The sequence below is a fragment of the Xenopus laevis genome, chromosome 1S, assembly GCF_017654675.1.
Source record: "Xenopus laevis strain J_2021 chromosome 1S, Xenopus_laevis_v10.1, whole genome shotgun sequence".
In the NCBI taxonomy this organism is placed as follows: Eukaryota; Metazoa; Chordata; class Amphibia; order Anura; family Pipidae; genus Xenopus; species Xenopus laevis.
Window position 1 is genome coordinate 66,933,844 of NC_054372.1, and position 19,437 is coordinate 66,953,280.

Consider the following 19,437-nt stretch of genomic DNA (forward strand, 5'->3'; position numbering starts at 1 on the left):
TTCGCTCATCACTAATTATTGTAGTAATGCTCAAAGGAAATTTTGTTGGACTACAATTCCTAGCATTTTCTACTATATAATCAAGGGTTAAGATGATGGGAACTGTAGTTTCATAGATATGGCATTTTTTCTGGTCTGTTTAAATGTTTTTTTTCAGAAGTCTTGAACATTTTCTCTAGTTGTGGGCACCTAAAGAGTACTATATCTACTATGAAGAAATGTGCACTTGATAATATAGCAGTGTTACTGCCAAACTTCTATGCAATAGTAGTTACTGAACATATACAGTCATATGAAAATGTTTGGGAGCTCCTCTTAATTCTTTGGAGTTTTGTTTATCATCATCTGAGCTTTTAAAGTAGCAACTTCGTTTTAATACAAAGCATGCCTTGTGGAAACGGTAGCATTACAGCAGTGACATAAAGTTTATTGGATTAACAGGAAATATCTATAGAAATAAGTCAAATAAACTCTGGACTTGCTTTGTTTTTTTTTTCCCTTGAAGACATTTCACCAGTTATCCAACTGGTTTTCTCAATTCAGAATAATTTGTAAATCTTCCTTCAAGAATATATATCCTCTTGAAAGTTGCTCTAATCAGCATAATCTGTTTATCATAATCCATAACGATGTCATTAGGTGGTGATTGTATTAGCAAGATTGGAGCTTTGATGTGTTATTAAACCTTCCAGGGAGAGGTGCTAAAACAGCATTGTATGTGGCAGACAATAGATGTCGCACTCCCCGCCTCATTCAGACTTGGTTTTTCAGTTTTTACATATATGGCTTCTTTTGAACCAGTCGCTTTCCCAGTCTAGAATTTAGAATTGGCTTCAAACATGTGTCCTTTTTCTTTGAGATGTAGGTACACAGCTGACTTCTGACCAGAGGGGCTGGCTCTTATATGTTGCACAATACGCTAGTGTAACTGTTGTTTGGTTTCCCCCACATAAAAATCAGAGCATTCCTCACTGCACTGCATACACAATGTTACCCTTCTTGTGCTTTGGGTTGGGTCTTTTGGGTGAACTATTTGCTGCCTCAGTGTGTTGCTGGTTTTAAAGCAGATAGGGATGTGGTATTTATTAAAAATCTTTCTAAGTTTTTCCGACACCCCAGCTACATATGGACCAAGTTCTTTCTCCTGTCCTGTTTTCCACCTGCTATATCTATTGTCTGCCACATACAATGCTGTTTTGGCACCTCTCCCTGAAAGTTTTAATAACAAATGAAAGATCTGATCTTGCTAATACAATCAACACCTAATTTAATGATATTGTTGTGGATTATGAAAAACAGATTATTCTGATTGGAGCAACATTCCAGAGGATATATTTTCTCGAAGGAAGATTTATAAGTTATTCTGAATTGAGAAAACCATTGGATGACTGGTCAAACGTCTTCAAGGAAATAAAAAACACAACAAGTCCAGTTGATTTGACTTATTTCTATAGATATACCATGACCTGGATAAATGAGAATCTTCACAAACATTAACAGAAAATATGCAATATGCATCATAACAAAATTAGATATTAGGTGCTTATATATGGGCGCCCTAACAGAGATATCACATCAATACTTAGTTGAGCCTCCTTTTGCAAATGTAACAGCCTCTAGATGTCTCCTATAGCCTTGATGAGTGTCTGGATTGTGGATGGTGGTATTTTTGACCATTCGTCCATACAAAATCTCTCCAGTTAAATTTAATGGCTGCCGAGCATGGACAGCCTGCTTCAAATCATCCCATACATTTTTGATGATATTCAAGCCTGGGGGACTGTGACGGTCATTCCAGAACATTGTACTTCTCCTCTGCATTAAATGCCTTTGTAGATTTTGAATTGTTTTTAGGGTCATTGTCTTGTTGGAATATCCAACCCCTGTGGAACTTCAACTGATACTTGAACATTATCCTGAAGAATTTGTTAATATTGGGTTTAAGAAGGGCCCCAGTCCCTGTACTCAGCCCCACAGCATGATGGAACCTCCACCAAATTTGACAGTAGGTAGTAGGTGTTTTTCTTGGAATGCTGTGTTCTTTTTCCGCCATGCAAATCGATTTTTGTTATGACCAAATAAAACTATCTTTGTCTCATCAGTCCAAAGCACTTTGTTCCAAAATTACTCTGGCTTGTCTAAATGAGCTTTTGCATTCAACATGCGACTCTCATGATTGGACACACCTGTGCATAAAGTTCAAGGCTTAACAAGCTAATCCAACCAATTTGGTGTTGCCAATAATTAGTATTGAGTAGTTACATGTATTCAAATTAGCAAAATTACAAAGGTACCCAAATTTTTGCACAGCCAGTTTTTAATTTGATTTAATTTCATACAACTGATTCACTAAAAATCTTTGTTCAGAAAACACTTCAATACTCCTTGGAAATGAAAGACATACCACTGTTATCTTTTTTGTTGAAAGTGGAGTAAATTATTATGCAGACTGAGAGGGGTTCCCAAACTTTTTCATAAGACTGTATGTGGACACATCCAAGCCCATGTTATTTATGCTTGTATGCGTAAGCATTTGCTCATACCATTATTAATTATACAATAAAGGGATACTGTCATGATCTCTATGGTGTTGTTTTTATTTCTAAATTACATTATTTACATTGTAAATAATTCACTCCACCATATAAAATGTTCCTGAACCAAGAAGTATTTTTTTTACACACTAAAAGAAGAAAATAAGTCATTGTGATCACTTGCGTTATCTACATTAATGAACCAGTTTACGTTAGCGGTAATTTTAGCAAGTTGTAAATTTTCTGACGACAAATTAAGTTTGCAAATATTTATGCTATAAAATAGTCTTGTTTTATGGCGGTTATTATGGCAATTTTTACTGTGACATTTATGGTCAGAAATGCATCTTCAAAACTCATAAACTTTATTGATTGATGATTATACCATCCAACAACATAACCAGAGTAACACCAATCATAAACCGATACTTCATCCATCTAGTCACAACCCCTTCTGCCAATAGAATCATATGAACAAGAAATCATACCAGTCAATCTCTTTTCATGATATAAATGCACAGTTTAATGTAGCCAATCACAATAAAACCGAACCCCCTACCAATAGGATCATAAAGTTACAGAAATCAAATATATACAGCCAATAGACACCTGTCATTTCATTTCATAATACGCCTCTGAGCTGAAACTGCTGCTGTTGCAGCAGATAGAAGCAGAAGCCAAAACATTCTGTGAGCAATAGCTACAGATCTCTCTCCTGTCAGCAATGGCTACAGATCTCTCTCCTGTCAGCAATGGCTATAGCAAAGAATGATGGATAAAAAGTATTATGGGATATTTCTTGTTTCCTTGCGAATTTGCTGATGAAAAAATATTTACCGCCACTATATAGATGGCAGTAAAAGTTTGCAAATATTCTGGTGTAAATTTTGTCTTTCGCAGATTTTGCTGTTTAGTAAACCGTGCATTAATGTGTACGTAGCATTATTTTCAGCAAATGCGATAACTGGTGAACACATACTTAAGCAAGAAAATGTATATTTACCGCAGGTTGGTAAACTAGTGAAAACATAATAAATTTGTCTATATTTTGTGAGCATATTTTTACCGTGATTTAGTAAACAGAGTTCTGATATTGGTGTGTAGGCAGCCATCTCAGGTCATTTTGCCTATTCTTGTGATTTCAGAAAGAGCCAGAAAGAACTGTTTTCAGGAAGGCTACACAGGGTTATCTGGGGAAGAAAGGAGGGCATGACATCACTCCAATTTATAGTGCATCAGTAAAGAGTGACTAAAGTTTATCAGAGCACATGACTGGGGCACCTGGGAAACTGCCACTATGTCTAGCGCCACATCAAAATTTCAAAATTAAATATGAAAAAATCGGAAATGGATTTCAGTACAGAATTCTGCTGGAGCAGCACTATTAACTGATGCTTTTTTTTTTTAAAAAAAAAAATTTTTCCCATGACAGAATCCCTTTTAAATAATACTCTGTTAAAGGAAAGTAGACCTAAAATGTATTTAGCTGCTACAGTTAGTCATTGTTATCATCAGTAGACCTTTGCACCAGTTTCATAACACAACATCAATCGAATATGCACAGATATGCAATTCTTCCTCCAAAAGTCATCTTTGCAGGGAAACAAGTATAAATGCACATGTTTATTTCTTACATATAATTATGTGGCAAGGTTGAGATGGTCACCATTAAATGTCAGGTAAGCACAAAAAGGTTACACAAATTAGGTATTAACAGGCCCTTAAAGGACAAGGAAAGGCAAAAAAATAAAATCCCATTTTTACTTTCTTTAATGAAAAAGAAACATATCTCCAATATACTTTAATTAAAAAATGTGCACCGTTTTTATAAGAAACCTGACTGTATGCAGTGAAATTCTCCCTTCATTTACTGCTGTTGATAGGAATTGTCAGACGGTCCCTAACTGCTCTGGGGAAACAATCATACGTATGAACAGCAGGGGGAGCCCCCGCCTTACTTACCAGCCATGCAGAATTCAAGCAGCTTTGTTTATGATGATCCCTAAGCAGCCCAGACCACACTGAGCATGTGCAAGGTCAGGGTCAGGGTCAGGCAAAGATGTTTAACAAAGTTACAAGATGACAGCCCCCTGTGGCCAACTTTGAAAGCATAAATCATTTGTTTGATTAAGCTTTGTGGTGCAGTAAATTCATGCTTATGTTTAGTATACAAAATACAGTATTTCTAGCCTTATTCTATTTTAGACTTTCCTTGTCCTTTAAGTGCGTCTTCAAGTTGTTATTTCCTGATCCTGATGCACAAAATATGTTCTTTAATGGACTATGGGGCTTTGTAGTTGCCACTTTACATATAGTTACATATAGTTACATATAGTTAAATTGGGTTGAAAAAAGACAAAGTCCATCAAGTTCAACCCCTCCAAATGAAAACCCAGCATCCATACACACACCCCTCCCTAATTTTAATTAAAATTCTATATACCCATACCTATACTAACTATAGAGTTTAGTATCACAATAGCCTTTGATATTATGTCTGTCCAAAAAATCATCCAAGCCATTCTTAAAGGCATTAACTGAATCAGCCATCACAACATCACCCGGCAGTGCATTCCACAACCTCACTGTCCTGACTGTGAAGAACCCTCTACGTTGCTTCAAATGAAAGTTATTTTCTTCTAGTCTAAAGGGGTGGCCTCTGGTACGGTGATCCTCTTTATGGGTAAAAAGGTCCCCTGCCATTTGTCTATAATGTCCTCTAATGTACTTGTAAAGTGTAATCATGTCCCCTCGCAAGCGCCTTTTTTCCAGAGAAAACAACCCCAACCTTGACAGTCTACCCTCATAATTTAAGTCTTCCGTCCCTCTAACCAATTTAGTTGCATGTCTCTGCACTCTCTCCAGCTCATTTATAACCCTCTTAAGGACTGGAGTCCAAAACTGAACTGCATACTCCAGATGAGGCCTTACCAGGGACCTATAAAGAGGCATAATTATGTTTTCATCCCTTGAGTTAATACCCTTTTTATGCAAGACAGAACTTTATTTGCTTTAGTAGCCACAGAATGACACTGCCCAGAATTAGACAACGTGTTATCTACAAAGACCCCTAGATCCTTTTCATTTAAGGAAACTCCCAACACATTGCCATTTAGTGTATAACTTGCATTTATATTATTTTTGCCAAAGTGCATAACCTTGCATTTATCAACATTGAACCTCATTTTCCAGTTTGCTGCCCAGTTTTCCAGTTTAGACAAATCACTTTGCAAAGTGGCAGCATCCTGCATGGAACCTATAGTTCTGCACAATTTAGTATCATCTGCAAAAATAGAAACAGTACTTTCAATGCCCACCTCCAGGTCATTAATAAACAAGTTGAAAAGCAAAGGACCTAGTACAGAGCCCTGCGGTACTCCAGTAACAACACTGGTCCAATTAGAAAATGTTCCATTTACCACCACTCTTTGTAGTCCATCTTTTAGCCAGTTCTCTATCCAGGTACAAATACTATGTTCCAGGCCAACACTCCTTAATTTAACCAGTAACCTTTTGTGTGGCACTGTATCAAATGCTTTAGCAAAGTCTAAGTAAATCACATCCACTGCCATCCCAGAATCGAGGTCTCTACTTACATTCTCGTAAAAAGAAATTAAGTTAGTCTGGCAAGATCTATTACGCATAAAACCATGCTGGCACAAACTCATAGTATTATGATTTGCTATGAAGTCCAGTATCTTATCCTTTATTAACCCTTCGAAAAGCTTTCCTACCACTGACGTCAGACTAACTGGCCTATAGTTTTGAGGCTGAGAACGGGATCCTTTTTTGAATAGAGGCACCACATTAGCAATTCGCCAGTCTCTCGGCACTATGCCAGATCTCAATGAATCCTGAAAAATTAAGTAAAGAGGTTTGGCAATCACAGAGCTAAGCTCGCTAATTACCCTGGGATGAATACCATCTGGCCCTGGACCTTTGTTAATCTTAACATGTTCAAGTCTCTTTTGAATTTCTTCATGTGTGAACCATGCATCATTAGTTGTATTACTAGAATTGGGACTGTTAAGAAGGAAACCTTCACTTACTGGTTCCTCATTTGTGTAGACAGATGAAAAATATGAGTTCAGAATCTGCGCTTTTATTTTGTTTTCATCAACCAGCTGACCCCCCTCTGATAGTAAGGGTCCCACCACTTCCTGCTTAATTTTTTTACTATTAACATATTTAAAAAATAATTTTGGATTTTTTTTACTGCTTGCTGCAATATCCTTTTCTATAGCAATTTTAGCTTGCCTTATAGCTTCTTTACATGATTTATTGGCCTCCTTGTACCTTATAAATGTTTCGGCTGTACCAGCTAACTTGAAAGCCTTAAAAGCACGTCTTTTCTTACCCACCTCAACACCAACGCTTCTATTGAACCAAAAAGGTTTTGCTTTGCAACGACGTTCCTTGCTTACAAGTGGAATATACTGACAACTATATTTATTAAGCAGCATTTTAAAGACTTCCCATTTTTGTTCTGTGTTTAACCCTGTGAAAAGCATTTCCCACTTAATATGTTGCAAAGATGCCCTTATACTGTCAAAGTTTGCACGTCTGAAATTTAGTGTTTTAGTTACTCCCTTATAGAATTGCTTTTGCAACAGAATCTCAAAGGAGACCATGTTATGATCACTATTCCCTAAATGCTCACCCACACAAATGTTAGAGATGAGTTCAGTATTGTTAGTTATTACAAGGTCCAAAAGAGAGTTATTCCTAGTAGGTTCTTGAACGAGCTGGAATAAAAAATTGTCATTCAGCATATTTACAAACCTACTAGCTTTTTCTGTCTTAGCAACCCCATTACCCCAGTCAATGTAAAACTTCACTAAACCTTTCACACTTATTTTACTTTTGTTTGATTCACTTATGTACGTTCTGTTTTCTACTTTATATTTTAAAAGATAAATGATTGTTTGGTGTAATAGTCATAAAATAACCTGTGTGTGCATTCAAAAGTTTACACCCGATACATATTTACATACCTGATACATATTCATACATTTTTATGAAGCTTGAAAAGTTTAGTACAGGTATGTAACCTGTTATCCAGAATGCCCGGGACCTGGGGTTTCCAGATAACTGATCATTCCGTAATTTGGATCTTCATACCTTGTCTACCAGAAAATAGTGTAAACATGAAATAAGCCCAATAAACTGGTATTGCTGGTAGCTGGTATTGCTCCCAATAAGGATTAATTATATCTCAGTTTGTACTCAGTTTGATGAAGTACAAGGTACTGTTTTATTTTATTATAGATAAAAAGGAAATCAGCCTTTTCCCCCAAATTACATGTGGTTTGCTAAATTAGCATCTTTGTTTGCACATTACAAGCAAATTGCAGTGACACTTCACGAAAGTGGGCACAAATGGGGTCACTTCTTACATTCCTATACTGTATGTGCAACATTAATAATGGCAGTAGCATGCAGTTCACTATGTGGTCAGTCAGTTGCATGTGTAGATGTTACCTGTGTTTATCAAAGTAGAATGAACCAGTACATAACCCTATGTGCAAGTCACAAGGAGATAGACACACATACCATTGTGAATAGCGTTTAAGTGACTTCACCCTTGTGTTTACTTACATATTTCCAATATAAGTTGCTGCTGAACAGGTGTCAGCAATTTTATTGCAGTCTCCCTATGATTTGAGTAAAGACTAACCAGAGTCTAATTATGTTTACATCCCTTCTATCCTATGGCACACTCATTCCATTCTTGGAAAAGAAAAGTTGTTTTTGGATCAGAGCATATGAAAGACAGTGTTTAACTGTGCCTGAGCCTAATTAATAGTTATTTATATACATACAATACACTGTTGTGAATTGACATGCCTGATGCAGCTTAGACATTTGCTTGCTGTCTTGTAATCTGCAGAAGCCATTAGTTTTCTTTCAGGAACTGAAAGACCAGCAAATCAATCATACAGTATTAATCAACCCAGTTCATTATCTGAATGCCACAGAGAAATGTGTTCAGTACATGGATGGTACATGCTCCCAGATTTACTATAGGCAGAACTGTAATTCACCATCAATCCACTATAAGCTTATAAAAAGCTACAGGGCTTTTTTTTTCCATATTGCAACTGTTCACTGCTTAAAGTATGATGAAATGCAGTGTTCTCTCGGTTGCATTCTACCACATAAGGAAAGGCTCTTTTGCATGGTCTTTTTTTTACCTCTGTCTGCCATCATTGGATAGAGCACAATATGAGAGTGTGCACAGAAATGCAGGTGCAAGGGAAGAAGTATGTGAGGTGCCACTGCCTGCTGAAGTCTCATGAAATCCCGAGTTTATTATTGGAGGAAATCTTACGAAATGTTGGTAATACTGGACCCACTCCCAGTAATACTGGGATCAATCCTGGACCAACTATCCCACTAAATGCAGAGACCACAGTGTCATGAAATGCTAATTTCGATCATGTAATGGAGCTGCAGATGGAGCTGGAGGTTACAGTCCTGTCCAATGCTAGGGGTTGCTGTCAATCACTAAGCTATTTAATGCTGGGTTGGAGTCACCCTTTGGGGTTGGAGACCTTTGCTGCTGAGACACACTGTAGTACACCGACATGTTATTTTAGTTAACATACTAACTACATTTATATCCTAACCAGTGTCCATTTGCATTGTACAGTCAATTACCCTAGCATTGACTTGAATAAGAGACTGGAATATGAATAGGAGAGGAACTGAATAGAAGGATCAGTAATAAAAAGTAACAATAACAATTCATTTGTAGCCTTACAGAGCATTTGTTTTTTAGTAGGGAGTCAGCGGTGCCCATTTGAAAGCTGCAAAAAGTCAGAAGAAAAAGGCAAATAACTATAAAACTACAAAAAAATAAATAATGAAAACCAATTGAAAGTTGCTTAGAATTGGCCATTCTATAACATTATAAAAGTTACCTAAAAGGTGAACCACCCCTTTAAAGATAGTTTAAAATGGAATAACAATTCCAGTTAGTTTGTACTCCCAAGACATCCTCAAATCATTTTAGAGTTTTTGCAAATGCTGTCCCATAGTGTACACATTAATGGTTTGCTAATTAAACTTTGTCATTAACAGTAGTATAGCAAAAAAACTGGCACCTTTTCTTATAGCCTTTATATCTTGATTTTAGATTTTCAGAGTTTCCTTAAAAAATTAAATGGGGTTTCTACTGTATATTGTGCCACTTTAAGTTAACAAACATTGAATAGAAACATTATTGACTGTATACATCTTCACTGAAAGGGGATATTATTATATATAAATCAATAATTATTTTATTCCAGGGTTTTTGTTGTTTCATCTTTGTATAGACTTTGTTTGGTTCCCTTTAACCTTTTTTTTTTAAAGCATAATAAAGTTAACTTTGGGTGTTGCATAGAAGACGAGACACACACACATAATCATCCAGTGGCACAAGTCTTCTAATTAGAGGCATGGCCCACAAAATCCCCTACATTTGCTTATAACATGCATAATGCATGCTGGAATGCATATTCTGTATTGCTAAGAAGAATTAAGAAAAGGGAGTGTTTTAATTCTATAGCTGAGAAGCTTTTGTATCATCAACTGTAGAACTTGACACATTATTAGATTGCAATAAGTATGTGCAGTTTATTTCTAACCATTCAATATAAGAAAAAGCAGGCCGATTAAGGTTTACAAATTTAAATGTTTAATGGAATAATTTATCAATTGCATTGTACAGTCATTTAAGATTAAAGTCAGAAATGAGGAGAAGGAAAATATTTTGTAAAAAATAATTTAACAAAGTCAAGATAGACAGCACGGTGCCTTCTTCATAATGATTACATGTTTAACAAAGACTTTTTGGTACAGTTGGAAAAAAACATTTAAAAAAATGTGCTGTCCTCTGGTCCACATACATGATCCACGGTCATTTAAATTATTATATAAAAAGTTCTTTCCCAGCGGGATAAATAAAAGCACAATTTCTATTAAAGTCCTTGCAATGAAAATAGATCTGTACACCAATGTCAGAAAAACAACATTTTCCTTTGTGATAACTTAAAACTGCATTTCAGCAGCTTAGTTCTTGAATGCATTAACCGTTTGGAAAAAGGAGCTTATTACATTTTAATGATACTTAATTGAATACATTAGTGGAAAGCATCTTGTGTCCAGATGTTGGTCTTAAACTGATATGTTGGAAACAATGGACTGGCCTGATAGCCTTATAAATTGATCCTTCTGTGCTTGTCGGGTTCCTCTGGGTCTGAAAAAGAAAAGGCAAAAAAAATAAAGCCATTTTTGTTTAACAAATTTGTTCCTTATGGAGATATCAAAAAAAACAATTACCAGATTACTAAGTGCTAAATAAAAGAATAAATACCAGTTGCAGTTGCAGTTGCCATTTAAGTGAGGCTAACAATGGGAAGATAATGCCTTTTTTTGAAAAGTTTAAAAAGATGCACTTAGTAGGCAAATTACAGCAACTTTAAACCATAAATATTCTAATTAAGGTAAAGTTGAGAAGAAATCTATTTGCTGTCTAGGTAAAATGATCACATTATAAACATTTTTATTGGCCACAGTTCATGTACTTTGTGAATATTGCTATTCAGGAAACTCCTTTTTCCTAAAAGGTGTCTGTTTACTAAAGGTTGATCAGCAAACAAGTTAGTAAAATCTCCAACCTGCATTATCCATTTTCTTATAAATGTTTTAGCAACATTAGAAAAAATAAACCACATGTCTGTCACCAAGCAATAGGATTCACAGTCGATTCTTCTTATTTTGCTCAATGTTTAGTAATCTGAGGGAACCCATTCTGGCATAAAACATACTTCTCCTCCCCTGAGATGACAGATGTGAAAACAAAAATGAAATCAAAAATGATTGTAAACAAACTTACACTTAGGAATTATTTCTCAGCTTTACACTATAAAAAGGATGCCTGTTTTAACAATAAAGCTTATGTGTATCATTATTTCTGTTTTTTGTATAAGTTTTTCTGTTTAAATTATTTTTAATATAGAAAATGTTATAACTGTGTTTTCTACTAAACTGTCAAAATATATCAACAAAATGTCTAGTGGCTTTTGAAGGGATGGGTTGTGATGCTCCACTGTGGGCTATTACTGAATGTGTAGAACAGGGTTGCCCAAACTTTTTAAAAAAAATTGTAAAATTATAGGTAAAACGGTTAAAGCTTTATATAATCTTTTTACTGCAAATTCTGCAAATCTGCAAAAAATACAATTATGTTAAGTTGTTTCCTGAAATAATTACAGAATTACAGAGAAAACAAATGTTGAAAATAATTGAATTAAAATACAAACATTTAGGGGCATATTTATCAAGAAACAAATTTGTGAGTTGCGAGAGGGGTTTCTACCTTGGATAAACTCGAATTTCGAATGTTTGCGTGTTTATGGAAAAATCCAAATGTCAAAAACTCGCATGAAAAACGACAGGGAAAAAAATCGAATGTCCCAAAAAAAACTCGAAGAATTGATTGAATTTATGTCCTGAAAATTCGAATTGATCGACTTTACATTTGAATTTTAGAATTTTTTTTCTTGTTAACTCACAGACATTTGCATTTTTGAAAATATAACTTGAATGTGTAAGTTTGGGTGCAAAATATATTTAAATCGTGGAAAAAAATCCCATTTGATTTTTGATTATTCTGCCCCATAGCTTAATCTCTAGTACTTTGCTTATTGCTAAAAGTGACATTAAACTTTTACTACAAACTATGTTGCACAATAGTTGGAGAGAATTTAAAAACATTAGTCTTCCCATCTGCTGTTTAAAAAAAGAAGGCATCATATTAATGTGATAAAGTTCTCACACATCCACATAATTAGTGATGGGCGAATTTATTTACCAGGCGCGAATTCGTGACATATTCCCGCGATTCACCGCCGGCGAAAAAATTTGTGAAACCGATGTGAAAATTCACCGGTGGAAAAAAAATGTACGCCGGCGTCCATTTCTCACCGTTTCGTGAATTTCGTGGGAAATTCACGTTTTTTTCGGGCAAAGCGAAACGCCCCAAATTCGCCCATCTCTGTACATAATGCCATCTTTGTGAATCAGTGATGAAAACAGTGATGGACCTGCACCAGTGATTTATAAACAGAATTGCACTCTCCTCCCTTGAGTCAACACCAAGGGGCCCATTTACTAACAATCAAATTGTGATTTTTTTTTTTTCCACTTATCACAATTGTGGTTTTCCTGCTTTACTGAAAAGTTATAAAAATTTGAGATTTATCAAGTGGAAAAATAACATGAAAGTCTTTAATGTCAAACTTTGCCAAGTAAAAGTTGGTGGTGCTGAAGAAGTCAGTGTAACAAGCGCAGTTACTATTGCACCATTTTTACAGAGGTCTTCTGATTTTTTTTTCACTACAAATTGTCTGAAAAACTTGAATGTTTAGACCTTCTGTGGTATTTGGATTTTTTTCTGATCATTCAGTGCATTTTTTCATTTGTACTTTTTATTATCTGAACTTTTAATAAATTCAATATCAGTGGTTGTTTTACAGTTTGTTGTGGTTTCAAAAACTCCTAAAACCACTAAAATCGTTCCTTTAATAAATAAACCTCTTAACGTTATGCAGGGTAATGTCTTACTTACTCTGACTACATAATAAAATTGCTAAGGCCAGATATGTTATCTAACAATCTCTCTGGATCATTTTTAAAAAGTTTCCTGCTATAATAATGTGACGAAGGCTGAAGATAAAATCACTTTAATGGCAGTTTACCCCTATGGTATGTCAGTTGATAATGCTCATATGTGATATAATAAAGTAAGCTGGAAGAATCCCTATTTGCCTTGCTGGCAACTTTTAGAAATAGTGACTGTTATGGTTAAAGAATGGAATACCCATTATCCAGAAATTCAAAATAATAATTCAACAGTACCTACCTTGTATTTGATCACAACTAGGTTAAAATGAATCCCAATTGAAGTAAAAAAAAATCGAATTGAGTTTAGTTAATGTTTAAATGATTTTATATTAGTAGTCTTAAGGTATGGTGATCCAAATGAAGGAAAGATCCCTTATTGAATAAAAGTCATCATATACTGTACTTGAATATTGCATGACCATGGCAACATTTTATTTCTGCTTCCGAACATATAGTACTTTCTTAAAGTAATCTTCCAGGAACTTAATTGTTTTAGAGTAGTAGGTCATAGCAGGCTGTACAAAGTCGACCTCGGGCCATTTTAGAAATATACACCATATTGGATTTTTTATTATCCAGACATTTATGTGACATACATTTAATCACCTTTTATGTAATTGGTTGCATTTAAATTGCTGATGGCAAAAAGGTAAACCAATCATTGATTTTGCGGTGAGGTGAATATCCCCCTCAGCGGACATATTAATTTAACATGCCCTCTTGTAATATAACCAGAGCAAATCTATTTCTCTTATTATGCCTTTACATGGAAAATACAGTTTAAATTAATGAAACAAACAGTACATGCAAATTAATTTGTTAATTTATCCAGTGACCAGTCATGTTCTGAAAATACTATTCCAGCAATCATGTCATTTGTAATTGCGAAGTGGAAATTCCCTTTAAAATATACCCTTAAAAATGTTATCCTTCAAAAAAAACCTTTACAAAATCTGTTTAACAAAATGTTTGGTAAGACTAATCCAAGCGACTAAGCAGTGAATTAAATTGATACCAAGCTAAAGTAAAAAGGATGGTATAATGTGGAAATAGCAGAAAGAGATATTATAGTACATTTTGCTCTTAATTATGGGATAGTTCATATAGCATGAACATTTCATATTTTTAGCATGACCATTTTCACAATAGCCTTGGATATTCTGCTTGTTCAAGAAATCATCCAAGCCACTCTTAAAGGCATTAACAGAATTGACCATCACAACATTATCCGGCAGTGTATTCCACCACCTCACTATCCTCACTGTGAAGAACCACCAATGCTGCTGAAAGTTCTTTTCCTTTTGTCAGTTAATGTCAGATAATTATTTTTGCAGAACTGTTATAAACATAAAATGTTGCTTTAAGCCATAAATTAGGTTATAGCTTTCACTATTTTTACCAGCGAGCATAATATAACATGCGCCTCATAGAAAACAATGCAGCCAATTTCTAGACAGCTAAAAACAGCATCTACTGTATTAATGCCCATGTGTTGCATTAATTAAATACAATATAGTGTTCAGTGACAGATTTATAAGATCATAGGGCTGAGGTACTAATTCATGTTTTATGCACCTAATGAATGGCAAACTAATCCCAATTTATACATATCTGTCTCTCTGGGTTTCCTCTGGGTACTTTGGTTTTCTTCCCACACTCTTAAAATATACAGGCAGATTAATTGATTATATTGACCCTATTATGAGTAAATGCAATAACGTTGTAGATTGTAAACTCCATGAGTACAGCGACTGATGTGAATGATGTATAATTTATGTAAAGAGCTGCATTAATGTGTGGAAACTATATAAAAAGCACAAAAAAATAAACAAATGTGTTTTGGTACATATTTTTTAGAAGTTATTTAAACATATGCTGGAGTCCTTGGAGATATTTTTACATCATGATAATAAAAATAAAAAATGCCAATTGATATCATCATTGCCCAACTACTTGCATAAATAAATGAGCAATTATAATTATTTTTGAATTTCCAGTCATACTGTATACCTTCCTATCTTTCATTTATACAAGAAATGATGTCATAGTATATAAGTCGGGTTCAGGGTGTCAGATATCTCATATTACTACAGTGCTTTAGTAGCTTCTTTCATCTAAATTAGTGTCAGGAATGCCCAATAGAGCTCCTATCTCCTCTGGCCCTGAAACCAAAATGGTGGCGCCCATGGCCACCACATGGATTGCGACGCTGGCACAATGATGTCAGTGTGAGGCGCATGACATCATCATGTCATGCCTTGTATGAAAATTCTAAATAAATAGACATTGAGGACCTGGTGATGCCTAAGTACAGGTCCTACTTTTGAGTGTTGGTGGGTGTGCTAAAAATCCGCTCTAATTTCTGGATTCTGACCTTCTTGCTTTGTCTCCTGACATTTCTGATTGCCACCTGCCCTGATCTCTTGGCCTGGATATGACTAGGAACTTGCTTTAACCCTTTGGATACCATGTGGACTCTGTGTGTAGCTTCCTCCTTGGTCCCAACTCCTAACCCATCTGTGCTGTTTGGCCCTGACAATTAGATGAATGTAGGAATGGGACATTAATGACATGAATAAATAAGACCCAGTTATGTTTTGAAGTTATATCTCATTACAATATTTCTCATACACATTTTGGGGGGTATTTACTAAAATCCCAAAACATTCTCATTTTTTATTATATTAAAACTACTTTGGCCAAACTCCCATCCACATTTTTACCTTATTTATAAATAAATTAACTTGAAGAAATCTGCGGGAAAAGACAATAAAAAATCCAAATTGTATGTTTTTTTCAGATTGGATGCCTGAAAACTAAACTTTTTGGATTATCGCCTGAAAACCACTAATTAATCAGATTAGTGTAAGAAACCCAGCAGAGATCATGATATCTTCCGATTGTTAAAGGGACATCTGCCATTGACTACATAACCTCGGCAGGTTTGAGATGGACTACTTTTATTCAGGGTTTAATAAATCTCGAAAAAATTCAAGTTTTCTTTTTCATACGAAAAAAACTCTAAAAAAAAGCTCTAAAAATGTACACTTCTAAAAGTGGAAAAACCAAGAAAACCTCTAAGGCAAAATTTTGCCAAGTAAAAAGTTTTTGTTGAGGTTCTATAGAAGTCAATGGTAGCTGCGCTGATTTTATTGGATTTTTTTTTTGCTAAGAATTGTCCAAAAAACCTGAAATTTCAGAGGTTTTTGCATTTTTTAGTACACAGTTCAGTGCAATTTTTTTTGTACTTTATATTATATTTTATTAAATTCAATGACAATTGTGGTTTTAGAGTTTGTGAGCTAGCAGTGGTTTCAAAAATCTCTAAAACCACAAAAAAAAACCACTAGTATTGTTTGCAGCTCTGGGTTTAATTGTAACAAGGGAATTATCTGTTTTTGTATGTTAAACCTGCACTTGTGTATGTTTCTTATCACACTAGGAGTGCAGCTCCTCTGGGGCAGGGACTGATGTGAGTGATACATTACCTGTAATGTATTTCATCATGTGTTGGCACTATATAATTATATGATAATAATGTTCTGCCAAAATTATCTGTGCTAAGTACTAAGCCATATAATTTAATTAACATAATAGCAATAGACTATTTAACCATGGAAGACAAAAAGCATGCTGTAGATCAGCATTCAGATTTCTTTTTTAGAAACAGAAATATCATATCCTGCTGCAAAGTAAGATATTCAAAGTAATATTCTCTTGCCACAACATATTCACTACTACTACTCATAGGGAAGCTGAATGTTGAACTCTCTGGTGTGATCTTTCAATGCTTTCTTTGCAACCAAGAAATAGAGACTGAAACTAATTGCCACTGAGGTGCTAGTTTGGAAATGTTCATTTTCAATTAATGCAATTACTTCAAGTATTCCCGCTGATGCACATCAGTTAAATATTAATATAAAAGTCCCTTTCCAAGCTGCAAATGTTTTTCGACACATGATAAGCGATCTAAAATTCTTAGTCTACAGTGATTGCAGACATAATACTTTAATTACATTGTTAATCAGAGAGCAAATTATATGAGAATTTTAAATGGTTTACATTTTAATAATATACACCCTCCATTTATTTGAACTATTGCTAATCTTAGATTACAAGGAATAGTTTGTAAAACAAGCAATTAATTTGAAACAGATAGAGATCTCTAGTTATTCATCCTTACTGAAAAAAACTCTCTTAGTGTGGCATACTACTAAGCTAAGAACCTTATGCTTTAATTACCCAGGACTGATTGCAGATATAGAGGCTTCAAAAAGGTGGATAGATACATGAATAGGTAATAAAGGGAATATATACATATATATATATATATATATATATATATATATATATATATATATATATATATATATATATATATATATATAGCTGCTTGAAGAAGCTGCACTCACAGGACTCACAGGACTTCTAGGACAACAAATAATTTCTTTATTAAGAATCCATCACTAACGTTTCGGCTGTTCATTGTCCTATAAGTCCTGTGAGTGCGGCTTCTTCAAGCAGGTGTATTGATTTTGGATGGTGGTGTGCACCCAGGCATGAAACAAGACTCTAATCATGAGTGCTGATTCTTTGGAGAGTATATACAGTATATATATATATATATACATAATATGAACTTTTCTGGAGTGCCCGCACCTCTGACGTTGGTTGGTTGGAGGTGCTTGATCAATGTTTGAGGTATAAGTAATAGAGGATTCGCACTCTCCTTTTCGTGTTCAAAGTATGACAACTTTTATTTCTCACATCACAATCCGACGTTTCGGTCCCTCCTGAGAAAGGTCCCCAGGAGGGACCGAAACGTTGGATTGTGATGTGAGAAATAAAAGTTGTTATAATTTGAACACGAAAAGGAGAGTGTGGATCCTCTATTACTTATATATATATATATATATATATATATATATATACATACATACATACATACATATAGTGAATAAAGTACCCCCCTCTTGTAAAATATAAGGATATTATGAGTTACAGAGGAGTTTCATGACCATATACAAGTCATGAAACTCTGAGGTAACTTCTAATATCCTCATATTTTGCAGCTGGGGGTACTTTATTTATTATAATACACAATTTTCAGTGAGTCATGTGACAGAAATGACATCAGAACTCACCGTTTATAACTGATGACATCAGAACGCACCGTTTTTAAGGATATAATTTACAAGATATTCATGGCTTATGTATATTATATATGTATATATAGCAAACTGGTGAGTATTTGCACTCCAAGTCCCAATCTTTAAAGGTTGGGGTGCTCAGTTATAGCAAATATATACACAATCTTCCAACTGGCACACTTTATCTTTTTATTAATGTTGCATTGTATAAGAGTCCAACGTTTCGGTCCTTTCTCAAGGATCCTATACAATGCAACATTTTAGAGCTTTTAGACATCAACAAAACATGAATCAATCTAAAGGTTTGCTAACCAAAGAGAACCCATTTTGTTTAAAGATAGCCATGCTTTTTAGCCATTTGAAAAGGTCAGAACCAGCTTTTTTTCAGCTATAATATGCCAAGAACCTGTCCTTCCTTCTAGTTTAGAGGGAATCTGCATATTTGGCACACTTGGAAATAACAGAACTGACATATGCTGCTACATTGAAAAATAAATGCAGAGCACTCTGTTATGGATTTGCTTAGACATCATCTACCACCTCTGAAGTAGAGGCAGACAGGTGCAGCTGCAAAGTATAATGCAATTAGGTGGGAAAAAAATCTATAAAGAAGCTAAAATTTACATTCATTTGTCATTGTCTCTCTATTTCTTGACAAGAAAATTCAGACACACATCAATGCCCCTGCACTGCTTTTTCTCTAAGTCATCAAGCAGTGATTAGGGGTTGTTAATCTTGTATAATACAGACATATACAGAAGGATCTGGTGCTTATGAGGTTTGCCACCACACTGGTAGTAAAGTTAACTGATATGCACTTAAATGTGTCACATTTTAGGAACTTAAAGGAAGTCACATTTTATCACTAAAAATTGGAGGCAATAAAAAGTGTATTCAGAGACATGAAAGATGTTATAGTATAGAAAAATATCATGGATATTAATATAGCTCAGCAGGGAGGCTGGAGGGAGGAAGTAAAAGAGTAATGTAACATTATGCAATAACATACCAAGAAAGATTGTGTCTGTGTGCATGTGTGTGATGCTGTTTTTAAATAATATACTGTATCTGTGTGTATGCAG

General features: G+C 34.8%; 1 protein-coding gene across 1 annotated transcript in view; it reads right to left on the minus strand.

The window, feature by feature from the left end:
- Positions 1-10,192: 10,192 nt before the first annotated feature.
- Positions 10,193-19,437, minus strand: part of LOC108706752 (serine-rich coiled-coil domain-containing protein 1-like) — a 558,012-nt gene continuing 548,767 nt past the window's right edge. Inside the window, 2 exon segments of the mRNA XM_041579683.1 lie at positions 10,193-10,704; positions 10,707-10,776. Coding sequence (XP_041435617.1) covers positions 10,661-10,704; positions 10,707-10,776 — 114 coding nt within the window. The 3' untranslated portion in view covers positions 10,193-10,660.